At 45.1% G+C, this 15,637-nt stretch overlaps 1 protein-coding gene across 2 annotated transcripts in view; it reads right to left on the bottom strand.

Moving 5' to 3' along the window:
* The window catches only part of CHST8 (carbohydrate sulfotransferase 8), a 336,215-nt gene that overhangs the window by 42,074 nt on the left and 278,504 nt on the right, over positions 1–15,637 (bottom strand). The window contains exon 1 of one of the 2 annotated variants that reach the window (XM_087971793.1): positions 5,372–5,532. The exons of the other annotated variant lie outside the window; for it this stretch is intronic. Within the exon in view, the coding sequence (XP_087827919.1) occupies positions 5,372–5,432 (61 nt within the window). The 5' untranslated portion in view covers positions 5,433–5,532. Of the gene's footprint in view, positions 1–5,371; positions 5,533–15,637 lie in introns of those variants that run through there. 2 annotated transcript variants of the gene reach the window in all.

Below are 15,637 nucleotides of genomic sequence, written 5' to 3'. Positions count from 1 at the left end.
ACCATTTCTTCTCCCTCCACCCCCAGGTCCAAGGGCCTTTGCCTCTTTCCTCTTGGAGAAGGAAGGGACTTTGGAAGCAGCCCCAACTGCGTGTGTTCTGACCCAAACCTTGTTCCAAGGAAACAAACACGAAACAGAGGTAACAGCAAAACCTTTTAATGATTCTTGACGAATTCCATTCCTTCCTGGGTGAAAAGACTGTTTCACACTAATTGCCTCTGATAAGAACGAGCCTTGCAAGGCTGTCAAGAACACTAGATAAAGTTGCCAAGGAATATTTCAAACACAAAAAGTCTCCAAACACAAACAAAGAAAGTCCGAACGTCCACAAGGCTTGAGTGCAAAAACTTATTTGCTTCCTGCAAAGAACTCCGGTTTCTCAGCTGGCTTTTTATCTCTTAAGGGAGGGGCTATCACCTTGCAGCCTTACTCCTGAGTCGCCCAGGCTGCTGCAGCTGCTCTTTCCTTCAAGCAGCCCTGCGCGCACGCGCACTGGGCACTGGGCACAGGCTCCTCGGGGGCCTCTTCATCACTGCTGCCAGCCTCCACAATCTCTGAAGGCAGCTCCCACTCTCCGATAGTCCTGGCTCCATCCCTGCATCACACATAGGCCCCTCATCCGAGTCCTCAGCCGTCCGCACCTGTTGCTGGCGAACCACAACAGCATGACCAAGAGCCCCCTACAATCTTCTGACCTTCTGAGATTCAAGCAGAGGAAAATCTAGGTTGCCTTCAATTAACAAGGAAAGAAGAGGGCAGGATTCCCAAAGGCAGGAGTAGGAATAATCCACCCGAGAAGTGGGAGAGGCCCCCCTGTTGTCAAGATTTCTGTTTTTTCTTTAGAAGATGCTTCTCAAGAACAGAAGTTGCCTTCAGAAGTTGTGGAAGCTTCATCACTGGAAGCTTTGAAGAAGAGACTGGACTGCCATCTGTCAGAAATGCTGAGGGGTCTCCTGCTTGGGCGGGGGGGTTGGACTAAATGACCTTCAAGGTCCCTCCCAACTCTGTTAATCTGTAAACTCCTCTTCTGGCCAGCTCAGTGTATGGCACGGAGGTTGCAACCGCTTCCAAATGCTTCAGCGCTGCCTGAGCCACAGCAATAAGCATTGTACAAGGAATCCTCCACAACGAAGCCAAAATTTTCTGTCATTAAGGGAGACATTTGTGAAGTGAGGCTTGCTCCGTTTTACGATCTTTCTTGTCTCAGTGGTTAAGTGAATCACTGCAGTCGAGAAGTTAGTAACCTTGTTGTTAAGTGAATCTGGCTTCCCCGGTTCTCTTTGCTTGCCAGAAGGTTGTAAAAGGGGATCAGCTGAGCCTGAGACACAGCAACCGTCATAAGTATGAACCAGATGTTGAGCATCAGAATTTTGATCATGGGGATGCTACAATGGTCTTAAGTATGAAAAACGGTCATAAGTTATTTTTTTCAGTTCTGTTGCAACTTTGAACCAAGCGAATTGTTGCAAGTTGAGGACTACCTATATTTAATATCGCAACTACATAATGAGGAGGCAGAAGGTGAGGATGGCTGCTCCTTCCCCTCTTCAACCACACACAGAAAGAGGAATCTTCTCCACAGCTGCTACTGGATGGGAAGTGAATTCTGAAGATCTCATACACCTTGCCTTGGAATTACACAAACACATAGCAGGTCATCCTCGACTTACAACCTGTTCATCTAGTGACCCTTTGAAGTTACAACAGCACTGACAAAAGTGACTTGTGTGCGTCAGCATTGGAAGCCCTATTGAGACCAGATGCTCCCACGCTGCCATAGTTGACCCTGGGAAAGTGGGAGGGGGGAGTTTCTTGGAGTGCATGTAGTCAGACATAATAGCATTCTTTTTTCTAATTCAAGGTCATGTTATTTCTGCACCTGGGTGAGGGGAATCTCAAGTTGGGACGGATGGTGATTGGGGCACGTGATGTGATGATGGGTGCAGTTGGGGTGGATTTGTAGTTTTTACTTATGGCAAGGAAGCCCAGAACTTTCCAATTCAGGATTCCCCAGTTGCACCAGTTGCTATCCAAAATAAACCTTTGAGAAGATGTCTGTCTCAGAGTTATTGGGCGGAATGGAGATTTGCTGGAACGCTGACATTGTGACTCTTTTTCACACTCATGACCATTGCAGCATCCCCAGAGCCATGGAATCAAAATTCAGATGCTTGTCAACGGACTCGTATTTATGACGATTGCAATGTCCCGGGATCACATGATCCTCTTTTGCGACTCTGGGAAAAGCAAAGTCAAAGGGGAAGCTGGACTCCCTGAACAAATGCGTTACTAACTTAACAATGACAGTGATTCACTTAACAAGGGTGGCAAGAAAGGTCGTAAAACGGGGCTAAACTCGCTTTAACAAATGTCTCACTTAGCAACAAATTTTGGGCTCAATTGTGGTCGTATGTCAAGGATTATCTATATAGCTCTGGGTGGGGCTTCAGATTTACAGGGGCTTCAGTATTCCTACACACCCACCCAGCGCCTCTTGGCAACTCTTTAAACCGAGGATTTTTTCAAGATTGCCTTTTGCAGTTGATGCACCTTTTCCTGGGAAAAGATGCTGCTTTAAAGAGCTGCAGAAAGTCCTGTTTAGACTCTGGGCAATTGGAAGTACTGCTCACCCCACTGCTATTCCACAGGGCGAGTGAAACATTCACAGCCCTCACATCCCGGACATAAACTGTTTCAACTCCTTCCCTCAAAACGATGCTGTAGTATAGAGCCCTGCACACCAGAACAACTAGACACAAGGGGAGTTATTCTCCCGAACACCATCACTCTGCTAAACAAATAATCCCTCAACACTGTCCAACTATTTACAAAGTCTGCACTTCTACTACTGTTAACATTCTCATCACTCCTTATCACCCATCCCCCTCCCACTTGTGACTGTATGACTGTAACCTTGTCGCTTGTATCCTTAGGATTTATATTGACTGTTTCCTAGTATGATTTGATTGCTTATTGTACCCTATGACTATCATTAACTGATGATTCTTGACTCTTGACGAATGTATCTTTTCTTTTTATGTACACTGAGAGCATTTGCACCAAGACAAATTCCTTGTGTGTCCAATCGCACTTGGCCAATAAGGAATTGAATTCTATTCTATTATTCTATTCTATTCTATTCTATTCTATTCTATTCTATTCTATTCTATTCTATTCTATTCTATTCTATTCTATTCTAGTCTAGTCTAGTCTAGTCTAGTCTAGTCTAGTCTAGTCTTATTGTACCCTATGACTATCATTAAGTGTTGCACCTGGTGATGCTTGACAAATGTATCTTTTCTGAGAGCATTTGCACCAAGACAAATTCCTTGTGTGTCCAATCGCACTTGGCCAATAAGGAATTGAATTCTATTCTATTCTATTCTATTCTATTCTATTCTATTCTATTCTATTCTATTCTATTCTTGTCTAGTCTAGTCTAGTCTTATTGTACCCTATGACTATGATTAAGTGTTGCACCTGGTGATGCTTGACAAGTGTATCTTTTCTGAGAGCATTTGCACCAAGACAAATTCCTTGTGTGTCCAATCACACTTGGCCAATAAAGAATTCTATTTCTATTCTATTTCTATTCTATTCAAATGGCCATATTTCGAGGCAATTAATGGAATATAGTTCGAGATTTGGAATTCTAATAATCAGGAGTGTCAAACCAGAGGCCCGTGGGTGAGATGTGTCACGCACAGGCCACGCCCACCCCAGCTCTGCGAAGGGGAAAAACATCATGATATGTCATGTGATGGCAATGTGACATGGTGAGTTTGACACCCGTGTAATAGATGGAAAATTGGTCATGTAGCAGATCCATGTTTATGCTAGCTAAAATGAAGACCATTTATCATTCAATAATAATAACAATCACACCAATAAAAATCAATAACTATTTCTATAGAAACGGCTTGTTCATATTATTATGAAAAAGCAAAAAGTTGTGATTTGATTTTAATGTAAATGCTTCTTTTTCTTTTTTCTTATCCCTCCTCATTTCTCTTCCCCCGCTTCCTCTCCACTGTTTTCCTATTTACTTTCATATTTTGTATCTTATAATATTTTATAACTCAATAAAAATTAAAAATAACATCTTTCACCAGCTTTCCTCCTTTTTTATGCTATATTTTGCTTTTCTTCCTGCTCCTGAATTCTTTTTTTAAATATATTTTATTTTTATCTTTTACTGTCTGTCACTTTGGAAATGCTAAGTGAACCAGAACTGATGCGAATCCTTGATAATATGAAATTAGAGCAGACTACTTCTAATGCATTTATAAGTGACACTGAGCGTTTAATCACAGTTTTTTTGTTATGGGACAGGGAGTTGGGGAGGGGACAGAATCAAAGAAGAAGACTGGGCACTTATATGTAATTGGTAATTTTCAGAAAGTTAAAATGCAAAAATAAAAGAAAAGGGATTAGGTGTATTTATAAAGCAATAAGAGAAACTAGTGTAATAGATATACTGAATATTACTTATATTATATATATGGGAATGTGATCATTGTTATATTGATAAGAAGAATATAATTAGTAATTGTTAAGCACATGAAATATGTATCTAATCGACACACGATTGAAAAATATATATTGGCTTCAAAGGTCCAATTAGCATTGACTAGAGAAAAAACTCCCCCACGAACAGTTGCAAAAAGGAAGAAATTCCATTCCAACTCAAAATACATATAAATTATAAATAGAAAAAACAACACAAACCACACAGAAGCAATTAATGAGACAAGGCAGGATAAGGGCTTGAAGACGTCCACAGATATCAAAATACACACACTGGGAAGGACTCCAGAACTCAGATAAAAACTGAGACTTGAATTATTTCACACTTTGCTTCCAGCACTGGGCCATGCACAGTTTGTCCTTTTAAACAGTCTTCCCAGCTGCAGCCTATGAAGGGGATCAGGGCTCCTTCCCCCCCTCCCAGACCACACCATTCACGTTTCTCCCTTCTCTGCTCCTCCCTAGGATGAAGAGGGGATGGGCCTGGGTCTTCCTCTGAATGCCCAGCCAGCCTCTGCCCTTCCCCAGTTTCCTCCACACCCTCCAGAGCCAAACTCCCAACCCCTGACAGCTGTTCCTCCTCTCTCTCAGAGTCAGATTCTAACAGGGGCATGACAAAGTTAAAATGCAACAAACGTAAGGAAAAACTTTCCTCGTTTCAGTCACGCTGCTGAAAGGGAAGGAAGGAATTGCTCAAAAATGACGACTCTGAAATGATGTGGTTGCCAACGAGTTGCCTCTCTTAGACCCAGCCAGATTATTGATCTGCCTCTTATAAGAAATTCAAGCTGCAGCTTTCGGCTGTCACTTTCAGAGGCCCTGGAGAATGCAACAAGATACTTACTTGGAAATAGAAATAATGAATCCGGCAAGATCTTGAAGGCGCTTTGTTCTTCTTTGCACATAATCTGAGGATTTTCTCTGAGGAGGAAGTATTAGGGTTACTAAAAATAATTCCAGCAGCCAGGTAGGATTCATCTTTGGGGACCACATCATTTGCAGAGCTACTTCCAGGTTTTCCTTTCCGTTTCTATGGAGCCAATCAAGACGATATCAAGAAAATGATTCAGCCAAATGGCATTGTTGTAGTTGCAGCAACTCTACTGGCCTCCAAGGAACAGGAGCAAATATCAAGGGATCCCCGCAGGGTTTATTGCTCCCAAAGTTGTGCTTGTCTTGTGGTGTTTGTAGGGATTGTAGGAGAAGAGAAGAGAAGAGAAGCTGGAAGAGACCTTGGAGGTCTTCTAGTCCAGCCCCCTGTTCAAGCAGGAGAACCTATACCATTTCAGATAAGTGACTATCTAGATCAGGGGTCTCCAACCTTGGCAATTTTTAAGACTTGTGGACTTCAACTCCCAGAATTCCTCAGTCAGCAAGCAAGGAGTTGAAGTCTACAGGTCTTAAAAGTTGCCAAGGTTGGAGACCCCGATCTAGATTCTAGACTCTTCTTAAAAAACATCCACTGATGGAGTACCCACGATTTTTGGAGGCAACTTCTGTTCCACTGGTTAATTGATTCACTGTGAGGAAGTTTCTCCTTAATTCCAAGTTGCTTCTCTCTTTGGTTAGTTTCCACCCATTGCTTCTTGTCCTGCCTTCAGGTGCTTTGGAGAATAATTTGACCCCCTCTTCTTCGTAGCAGCCCGTCAAATACTGGAATACCGCTATGCTGTCTATTACCCCTAATTCTTCTTTTCTTTAGGTTAACCAGGCCCAAAACTTGCACCCATTCCTTCATATGGTTTGGTCTCCAGGCCTTTGATCATCTTAGTTGATCCTCTCTTAAACTTTTTCCATGTATGCGCATGCCTGGGAGCCTTGCAGTGCAGAATTATGTCACTGGAGAGAAACCTTTTTTTTGATTCAATCTCATTTAAGGTTTTCTTCAACTTCCCCGTACAATAATTGCTTTTTCATGTAGAACATTCAACCCTAGTTCTGCAGCTGAAATCCCACAAGGTAATTTGGGAAACGCTGTGAAAGCAGGTGAGCCAGAGGCCGTTCTCTCTGGCACTCTTTTCCTTCCATTAACAAAGAGGAAACAATCAGTCTTATTTAATTTTCTTCCAAACTACACTTTAGTTATAGTAGTTTAATTTTATTTCTATTCTCCAGCTCCTGGAAGAATCCCAAACCCCAAACCATTAATAAGAGAACATTTATAAGAGAGCATAATTAAATTAAAAAAATAAAACCAGCAGTGCTTAAAATCAATAAATACATACATTAAAACCATGTTTCCTTTGCAGAACAGAAAATGAACAGTCTGTTTTCAAGGCTACAGGTAGTAACTTCTGGACAGCCCTATCCACAGCCAAAGGACAAGCAGCCTATACAGGTAGTCTTTGACTTACAACTCATTTAGTGACTGTTCAAAGTTATGACGACACTGGAAAAAGTGACTGTCAGCTCTCATAGATCCCTATCGGGACATTGCCATTCTGGTGGGGAGGGGGCCTGGGTGCATTCTTTAGTTTATAGCCTTTTTCCTGATGCCTCTGTATCCTGTACTTTGATTTACCTTCTTGGGAATGTAAGCGGGGAGGCCCACCTGTTTTGTCTCAGCTCCGGAGCCTCCAGCAAGCAATGAATGCTGAGAACAGCTTCTTATCACCTTCTCAGTCTGCGATTCTCAAAACATCTTTCCCATCTGCGGATTGGCTTATTCAATGCCGGACTGAGGGGAGGGGCCTCTAACGGGTTTAATCTAACGGAATTCTCCACTCCTCTACTCGTTGTAGAATACCTTATGCCACCAGACTTGAAATTCTAGAACTAGAAAACCTTGAATTATGCCGTCTTCGGTCTGATTTAAGCATGGTATATAAAATCATACATTGCAATGTCCTACCTGTCAATGAATACTTCAGCTTCAACCATAACAACACAAGAGCACACAATAGATACAAACTCAAAGTTAACCGCACCAAACTTGATTGCAGGAAATACGACTTCAGCAATAGAGTGGTCAATGTCTGGAATACTCTACCCGACTCTGTAGTTTCTTCCCCAAACCCCAAAAACTTTAACCTTAGACTGTCTACTATTGACCTCACCCCTTTCCTAAGAGGTCTGTAGGGGGCGTGCATAAGCGCACAAACGTGCCTACCGTCCCTGTCCTATTGTTTCTCTTATTCTTCTTTTATTTTTCTTATATGTACCCATTTCATGTATTCACAACTATGTATACACTTATACTTATTATCTTGTAAACAATTGGCAAATCAAATAAATAAAATAAATAAATAAATTGCGCAGGAATCCTCAGGTCCTGCTTTCTTTTTTTTTGAATTTTTTTTTAAAATTTTAAGCAACAAATATAAACGAACACGAAACATATAACATACAACATTAAATAAAATCTTCTTTCCATTGTGATGACCCGGAGTGTAACACAAAGCAAAATCCAAAAGACCCAAATTGGCGGGGGTAAAGACCCAAATTCCACCAAAAGGTTACCCAGATAAGACCCCCCCCCACTTGGAGGCAGTAGGGGCAAAAGTCATCTCAACAAAAAGGGTGTAACACGGGTACGAAAGAGCCCCCTTTCCCCAAACTACAAAGTAACAAAATCCAAAAAAGGCCGGGGGGCCGGCCCCCCCAGCCCCCCCCGCCGGCCGGCGGCCGGGCGCTGGGGGCCCGGCCGGGGGCGCAGCGGGGGGGGAGGGCAGAGGAGGGGGCAGGGGCGGGGCCACCCCCACCGCCCTTTCCCAAGGGCCCGGCCGGGGGGGGCGCCCAGCGGGCCCACGGCCGAGCCCCGCCCCACCGCCCCCCGGCAAGGGGGAGGAGCCCGCCGCGCCCAGGGGCCCCCACCCCACCACCTTCTCCCCCCCCCGGCCCCCACGCCCGGGCGGCCGGGGGGGGGCGCCCCCCCCCCCCCCCCCCCCCCCCCCCCCCCCCCCCCCCCCCCCCCCCGCCCGCCCCCCCCCCCGCCGGGCGAGGGGGGGAGGGGGGGGACCCGGGCAGGCCCGCCCGCCCTTGCCCGAGTGACAACAATGTATTTACCGGCAAAAAACCCCCCCCCCCCACTTGAGGCTGTTTTCCAACGCCTTAACACCCAAATACGGTAAATAAATGTCTTTTAATGCCTCTAACCTGGCCCCACTGTTCAATAATTCTCAGCTGGAGATAAAACTTATTCAAAAATAGTCTTCAAAAGAAAGCAATACAGTCCGAACTTAATGATAGAGGTGAAATAAAAAACAAACAAACAAACTACAATGAAGGAAATTCCACAACGGACCAGGATATGTAATTACCAAATTCATGGAGATAACAAGGCACAGTCTGTTGGAAGGACGCCAACCAAGATAACTTCAGCCCCAAAATAACACACGCTTTGCTTCTGGCAACGCTGTGTTGTAATCGTCTCTCTTATATACTAGTCTCCACAGCTGCAACCAATGAGGAGGATCATGGCTGCTTCCTCTCTCATAAAGGCAAGTTGTTGCCTTCTCCGTTCCTCCCTGCGTGTCCTAGGATGCAGAGGAGATGGGCCTGGTTCTTCCTCTGACTGCCCAGCCGGCCTCTGCCCTTCCCCAGCCTCCTCCACAACCTCTGGAGCCACACTCCCACTCCCTGTTGGCTGTTCCTCCTCTCCCTCAGAGTTGCTCTCCACCAAGGGCATGGCATCCATTACACAGTGTGTCGGTTGGTACATATCTCTTGTGCACAATATCGTCATTCCATTATGTTACCATTCATATTGTATATAACGACTATCCACTTAGTATCATATTATTGTCAAATCATTGTCAGACTGTAATTACAAATTAATCTAATTTTTTTCGAGCAAGAATCAACTATTATAAAGCCTAGTTTATGGTATCATTCATTTCTAAATAATCAAACATAGAATATCTATCATATTATAATTCTTTCCATAGTAATCGCTTATAGTATATTATTACATTATTTTATCTTAACTATCATGTTATGTTTATATTATGTTATGTTATATTTCTCTATTTTCTTGTCTAACCACTGATAAAATAAATCCCACATTTTATAATATTCTTTTTCTTCTCGCTCTCTAATGGCAAATGTCAATCTACTCATTTCTGCACGTTCCATTATTTTCTTTCTTTGCTTTCTTTGTCTTGCTATCCCTTTCCTTTCCTTTTCCTTTCCTTTTGAACTGCTAAGTGTTTCAAAAGTTCTACTTTCTTGAGTGGAGAGGAGAGGCACATCCTTACAGTGACTTATGACCATTTTCCACATTTATGTCCATTGCAACATCCCTATGGTCATGTGGTCAAAATTCAGACGCTTGGCAACTGGCTCGTATTTATGACGGTTGCAGTGTCCCAGGGTTATGTGATCCTTTTTGCGACCTTCTGATTAGTCAGTGGGGAAGCCAGATTCACTTAACAGTTGTGTTACAAACTTCACAGCTGCAGTGATTCTGTCAGGGTTCCAGCGATTGCTCTAATTAAAGCCAAGCTTCAAAACAATCAAAAAGATTTATTAGGAGCAACATGTTATATGAAGCCAATTCTGCCACATATAATTTATGGTCACCTGTGACCCTGTTTCCCCCCTCCCCCCGGGGTATGTCATAAATCAGATTCTCCAACGAAGTTCGCTCATGAGCTGGGTGTCATCAATCACATTCTCCAATGAAGGATTTTCCCAGGCAGAATATCCGGTAGCCTAGGCTACAATCTTTGTAAGATAAGTGTGCAATGTACTTCTGGTTTTAATTGCCATACTGCTCCTTCAGGTTTTCCCCCGTCCTGCTTATGGCAACTTGAAAACAGGCACAGGAATGCTTCTTGAGTTGACAGATTCACTTAACAACTTTGACAAGAAAGGTCATAAAATGGGGCAAAACTCACTTAACCAATATTTGATTCAGTTGTAAGCGTAAGTCGAGGACTACCTGTATTGAAAAATTCCCAGTGGATGCAAAAGTAATCCCTTGGGGGAGGGGCAATCATGTTTTCTGGTATCAGATCTAGGCTGGCATCCTTCCTAATGGTGGGACTAGTGGTCTATATATGGTGGGCTTATGATCCACCGTAATCTTTTGCTGTCTCTAATCAACCCCAATTTCCTCACACTGGGTGCTACTTTTGATTTAAAGCCAGAGTACAAACAGTACAAACCTTTGCCATTAACTCCTTATTCCCTCTGCTTTTCCTTTGTATTGTTCTTTTCCCCCCAACAAGTATTTCCCAGGGTTGCAAACTTACAATATGGCATCAAGATGGGAGCCTTGTTTGACCTGAACTGCCAAGGAGATTAAATTTTGCTGTATATTTAAGACCCGGATCCATGTCCGGAAGCAACTTCATCTTGAAAACTTCATGGATGATGGGTTGACTTTTATTGCCGGATGGAGAAATTCACCCCTCTGCCAAAGTTCTTTTATTAAGTGAAAGAAATTTAGCTTTACATATTTCTGTCAAAGGACACAAGAATATTGGTTGAAATTCATGCATGGGGTGTAGCAGTCTTGCATACTATTTATGAAATGGTCAAGAGGTGCGTGTTTTTTTTTCTTATGCTTTGTGACAACTTCCATGGCTGGCTTTGGCTCAATCCCAAAGACCCCAGACAGAAGTTTTCCACTGGCTCTTTTCAGTTTATGGGCTTCAGAGAAAGGAAGGAAGAACCATAGATATCGGACATCATACTAGTTGCAGTTTTCAACACTGCCAAAGCTCAAGGTAGTGCATAAGGGTAATTCTTAAAATCTGGAAGATTTTAAAGTCCCTTGAAAAGATATGACAAACAAAACCTCCTTTGTAAACAGTTTGAAGTACAAGGAAGAGCTGCAAAGGGTCATTCAGGGCTATGGAAGAATCCAAATTACAGGATTCCAGTCTCCCCTTGAACATAACCAGCAAAGTGGAGTCCACCACCTCTCTGGGTCATACATTGCGCTGTCCAGCTGCTCTGACAGTTAGCACATCATCAGCATTTCCTGCCCTTAAAGGCATTGTTCTATGTTTTGCATTCAGGAATGAAAGAGAACGGATCTCGATTTTCTACTCCAAAGCATCCTTTCTGGGAGAAGTGCCATTGTGTCCTCCTTGCACAGCCCTTCCCAAAATATCCCAATTCCTTCAGTCTCTCTCCTCAAAATCTGGTTTGCAGTCTCTGTAACAATCCCTGTTACCTTTGTCTTAACCTGCATCCTTCATTTCATATCTTTAGCATCATATTGCTGTAAACAAAGCAGCCAGAGATAATTGAAAATCATTGTTGTTTGGGAATAGAAATCAACTGCAAAGATACCAAATCAGTGTATTCTCCAAAGCACCTGAGGACAGGACATGAAGTAGAAGACGGAAACTTATCAAAGAGAAATCCAACCTAGAAGTAAGGAGAAATTCTTGACAGTGCGAACAATTGATCAATAGAAGGGCTTGCCTCCAGAAGCTGTGACTGCTCCATCACTGGAGGTTTTGAAGAAGATAACTTGTCCGAATGGTTATAGGACCATGATGGTGAACCTATGGCAGAGCCATTTCTGCTGGCACACGAGCTGCAGGCAAACTTACCTCACTGCGCATGCGCGTGTCTCACAGCTGATTTTCAGCGGGTTTGAGGCCTTCTTCAGCCTCCCAAAGGCTTGAGGAAGGCTTCGCAGGCTTGCAGGCCGAAAACTAGGCCCGTTTCATCACTTCCGGTTTTCCGAAAATACTGGAAGTGATGAAACGGGGCTAGTTTTCGGCCTGCAAAGCCTGCAGAAGCCTTCCTCAAACCTCTGGGAGGCCAAAAACCTCAAACCCACTGAAAATCAGCTGTGAGGCAAGTGCTTGTAAAGGAGTGGAGGGGGTGGGTGGGTGGGGATTGCGCGTGCATGCGTAGGGAGTATGGGGGGCACACATTGCCTTCTGGGTGCTGGCATGCGAGCGCAAGCGTGCGCACAATTTTTGGCACAAAAAGGTTAGCCACCACTGGTATAGGTTCTCCTGCTTGAGCAGGGGTTTGGACTAGAAGACCTCCAAGGTTTCTTCCAACTTCTATTTGTATTTGTATTCTATTCTATTCTATTCTATTCTATTCTATTCTATTCTATTCTATTCTATTCTATTCTATTCTATTCTATTCTACTCTACTCCATTCCCTATTCTATTCAGTTGTGGCTAATGAAGGGAATCAGGACCCTTTCCTCCCCTGTAAGCCACGCAACCCACGTTGCTCTCTTCTCCGTTCTTCCCTAGGATGAAGAGGGGCTGGGCCTGGGTCTTCCTCTGAATTCCTTCTCTTTTATTCTATCTCTCTCCTGCTCTGCCCAGTCAGACTTTGCCCTTCCCCAGTTTCCTCCATAGTCAATGGAGCCACACTCCCACTCCCTGTCAGCTGTTTGCCTTCCTCCTCGGATTCAGATTCCAACGGGAATGACAGCATTTATGGTAAAGCAACTGATGGGCTTTCTTCTATCCTTTGAAAGGTCCATAGACCACCTGCCTCCCTTTTGCTTCCCCCTCCCCATATTTCTTGCTCCAGACCATATAACCACCTCACATCCTCTACGCAATATTTTAAATCTCTCCTGGCCAATTTCTGTGAAACGTTACATTATTGAGCATAGTCCATGTTGAGAAGAACCAATAAGGACGACTCTGGTTAGGGGAAGGGCAAAGCTGAGAGAGAAGAATTCAAAAATGCAAGGAAGAGAATGACAGTCTGGGCTGCATCTCCTCCGGATGAGAGTGGGTCGGGAGGCTCCCTCTTTCTCAGAACTGAAATAACGTTCCTCAGACATTCAGGAGAGGTAACGGCTTTGCTTGGATCTGAACCACTGACCTGGTAGATTAAAGGTCTGAAATCCCATTACAAACTCCAGCTCCAGTATGTTTTGACACTCTTCTGTGAGCACAGAAATGAAAAGATCCCATCATCTTTGAAATTACCGGCTGCAAGGAGCTGGTTCCACTGCTCGCGCTTCCAGTTGGGGTCAGCGGTTGGGTTCACCACTGAAATGCAGGCACTGACCTTAAAGAGCCTCCTGGCAGTTGCTAAATGTTTCTTCCCAGAGGAGGCCTGCAGAAGTGCAGAGCCGTCCAGGTAGAATTGCAATAGCACATATATACCTCTTCGCAGTGCTTCACAGCCCACTCTAAGCAGATTTGCAGAGTCAGCATATTGGCCCCCAGCAATCTGGGTCCTCATTTTACCCACCTCGGAAGGATGAAAGGCTGAGTCAACCTTGAACTGCTCAGAATTGAACTCCTGGCAGTGGGCAGAGTCAGCCTGCAATGCTGCATTCTAACCATTGCACATCATGGATGGATGGATGGATGGATGGATGGATGGGCAATACGGCGCTTCACAGTGCTTTCCAGCACTCTCTAAGTGGTTGGATGGATGGATGGATGGATGGAAGGGCAATGGCACTTAGACTTATATGCTGCTTCACAGTGCTTTCCAGCCCCCTCTAAGCGGTTTACAGAGTCAGCCTCTTGCCCCCAACAATCTGGGTCCTCATTTTACCCACCTCGGAAGGATGGTGTTAGGTTCCGTCACACGCCGAAAAGAAAGCACAACAGCCACAACAGGGTTTGATTGATGTAAGCAGTTTATCTTCCTCTGGAATGTGTGCCGGTACTTAACTGACCAGCTGCTAGACAATGAAAGCTAACCGAGATTAAAGGAAGGGGCCTGTCACTGGCCTGTCCCACCACCTTTATACACCCGATGTGCCCTGCCCCAATTATCCCAACATGCCCCAACCGGCAGGCACCAGCTCAGTTAGTCTTCTTGAGAGGAACTTGCTCCCCTGTGCGATTACGCCTGCAGGTTGCAGCAGCTTAATGATCGGGAGTCACAGGATTTCATAGCATTGTCCATGGCTGTCCTGTCCCTCCGAATGACAGCCCACAGATGACGTCGGGCTGACAGATGGAAGGCTGAGTCAACCTTGAGCCAATGAGAATCGAACTGCTGGCAATGGGCAGAGTCAGCCTGCAATACTGCATTCCAACCACTGCTCCACCACGGCTCTTAGATACGACGATTCCCTTCAAGGGCCAGGGGAGCTGATGGCCCATTGCCAGGAGTGTTTCCCAAATCCATTTGGCATTCATTATAGCAGTGGTCCCCAACCTTTTTTGTACCAGGGACCAGTTTCAAGCACAAACACTTTTTCAAGGACCGGGGAAGAATCGAGTTTGGTGGTTTGCTTGCAGACGTTTCATTACCTGACTAGGTAACATCTGATGTTGTTACCTAGTCGGGTAATAAAACGTCTGCCAGCAAACCACCAAGTTCAGGAGCGCCTCGCCCTGCCTCCCTCAGGTGTCTCCCTCCCTCCCTCAGGTGTCTGCCTCGTTCCTCTCTCAGTCGCTCTCCTTGCTCCACCAGCCCAGGAAGAAACTGCTTCAAAGAAGCCGGGGTGGCTTTTCCTGTGCCGCAGCTCCTCCGAAGCGCCCGTTTACCCCCACCCCGCCGCCCGCGCGTTCAGCCCAGTGCTCCGTTCTGCCTGCCTGCCTTCGTTTCGGAGCAGCTTCGGCTGATAAAAAGAGGCGAATAGTTATTATTCTCAGCGAAGCTGCTCCCAAACAACCAGAGAGGCAGGCAGGCAGAACGGAGCACTGTGGATTGAAGCGTGCGCGGGCGGGCGGGTGGGGTGAACGGCGCTTGGAGGAGCTGCGGCGACAGGAAAAGCCACCCGCCCCGGCTTCTTTGAAGCAGTTTCTTCCTGGGCTGGTGGAGCAGCGAGAGAGCGACTGAAGAGAGGAACAGGCGGGAGGAAACCGAAGCTGCTGAGCCAGAGAGCAGGACAGGCTTCGGTTGCTTCCTCCCTCCCCTTCTTTCATTTGTGTCCTTGATCCCCGATCCCAGCAGCATTCACCGAAGGCGAAGAAAGCCGCCATTTTTTTTCTTTGCGGCCCGGTACAGAGTGCTCCACGGACCGGGACCGGTCCGCGGCCCGGTGGTTGAGGACCCCTGCATTATAGGATAAAGACCATACGTTGAGTGCGGTTTGTCAGCCAGTTACAAATCCATCTGGTGGTGATACTGTCTATCCCATGTTTTCCAACCTACTAAGAAGTCGGTTGTGGTCTACTGTGTCAAAGCCATACTGAACTCCAAGGGGGTTGAACTAGAAGACCTCTAAGGTCCCTTTCGACTTTGGTGTTCTCTATTCTGTATT

This window comes from Notechis scutatus, chromosome 9, assembly GCF_049901735.1.
Source record: "Notechis scutatus isolate UNSWTSFEM ecotype Mainland chromosome 9, rNotScu1.2, whole genome shotgun sequence".
Classification (NCBI taxonomy): domain Eukaryota; kingdom Metazoa; phylum Chordata; class Lepidosauria; order Squamata; family Elapidae; genus Notechis; species Notechis scutatus.
The sequence above is the reverse complement of the archived record's forward strand: the minus strand, read 5'-3'. Positions and strand labels throughout refer to the sequence as shown.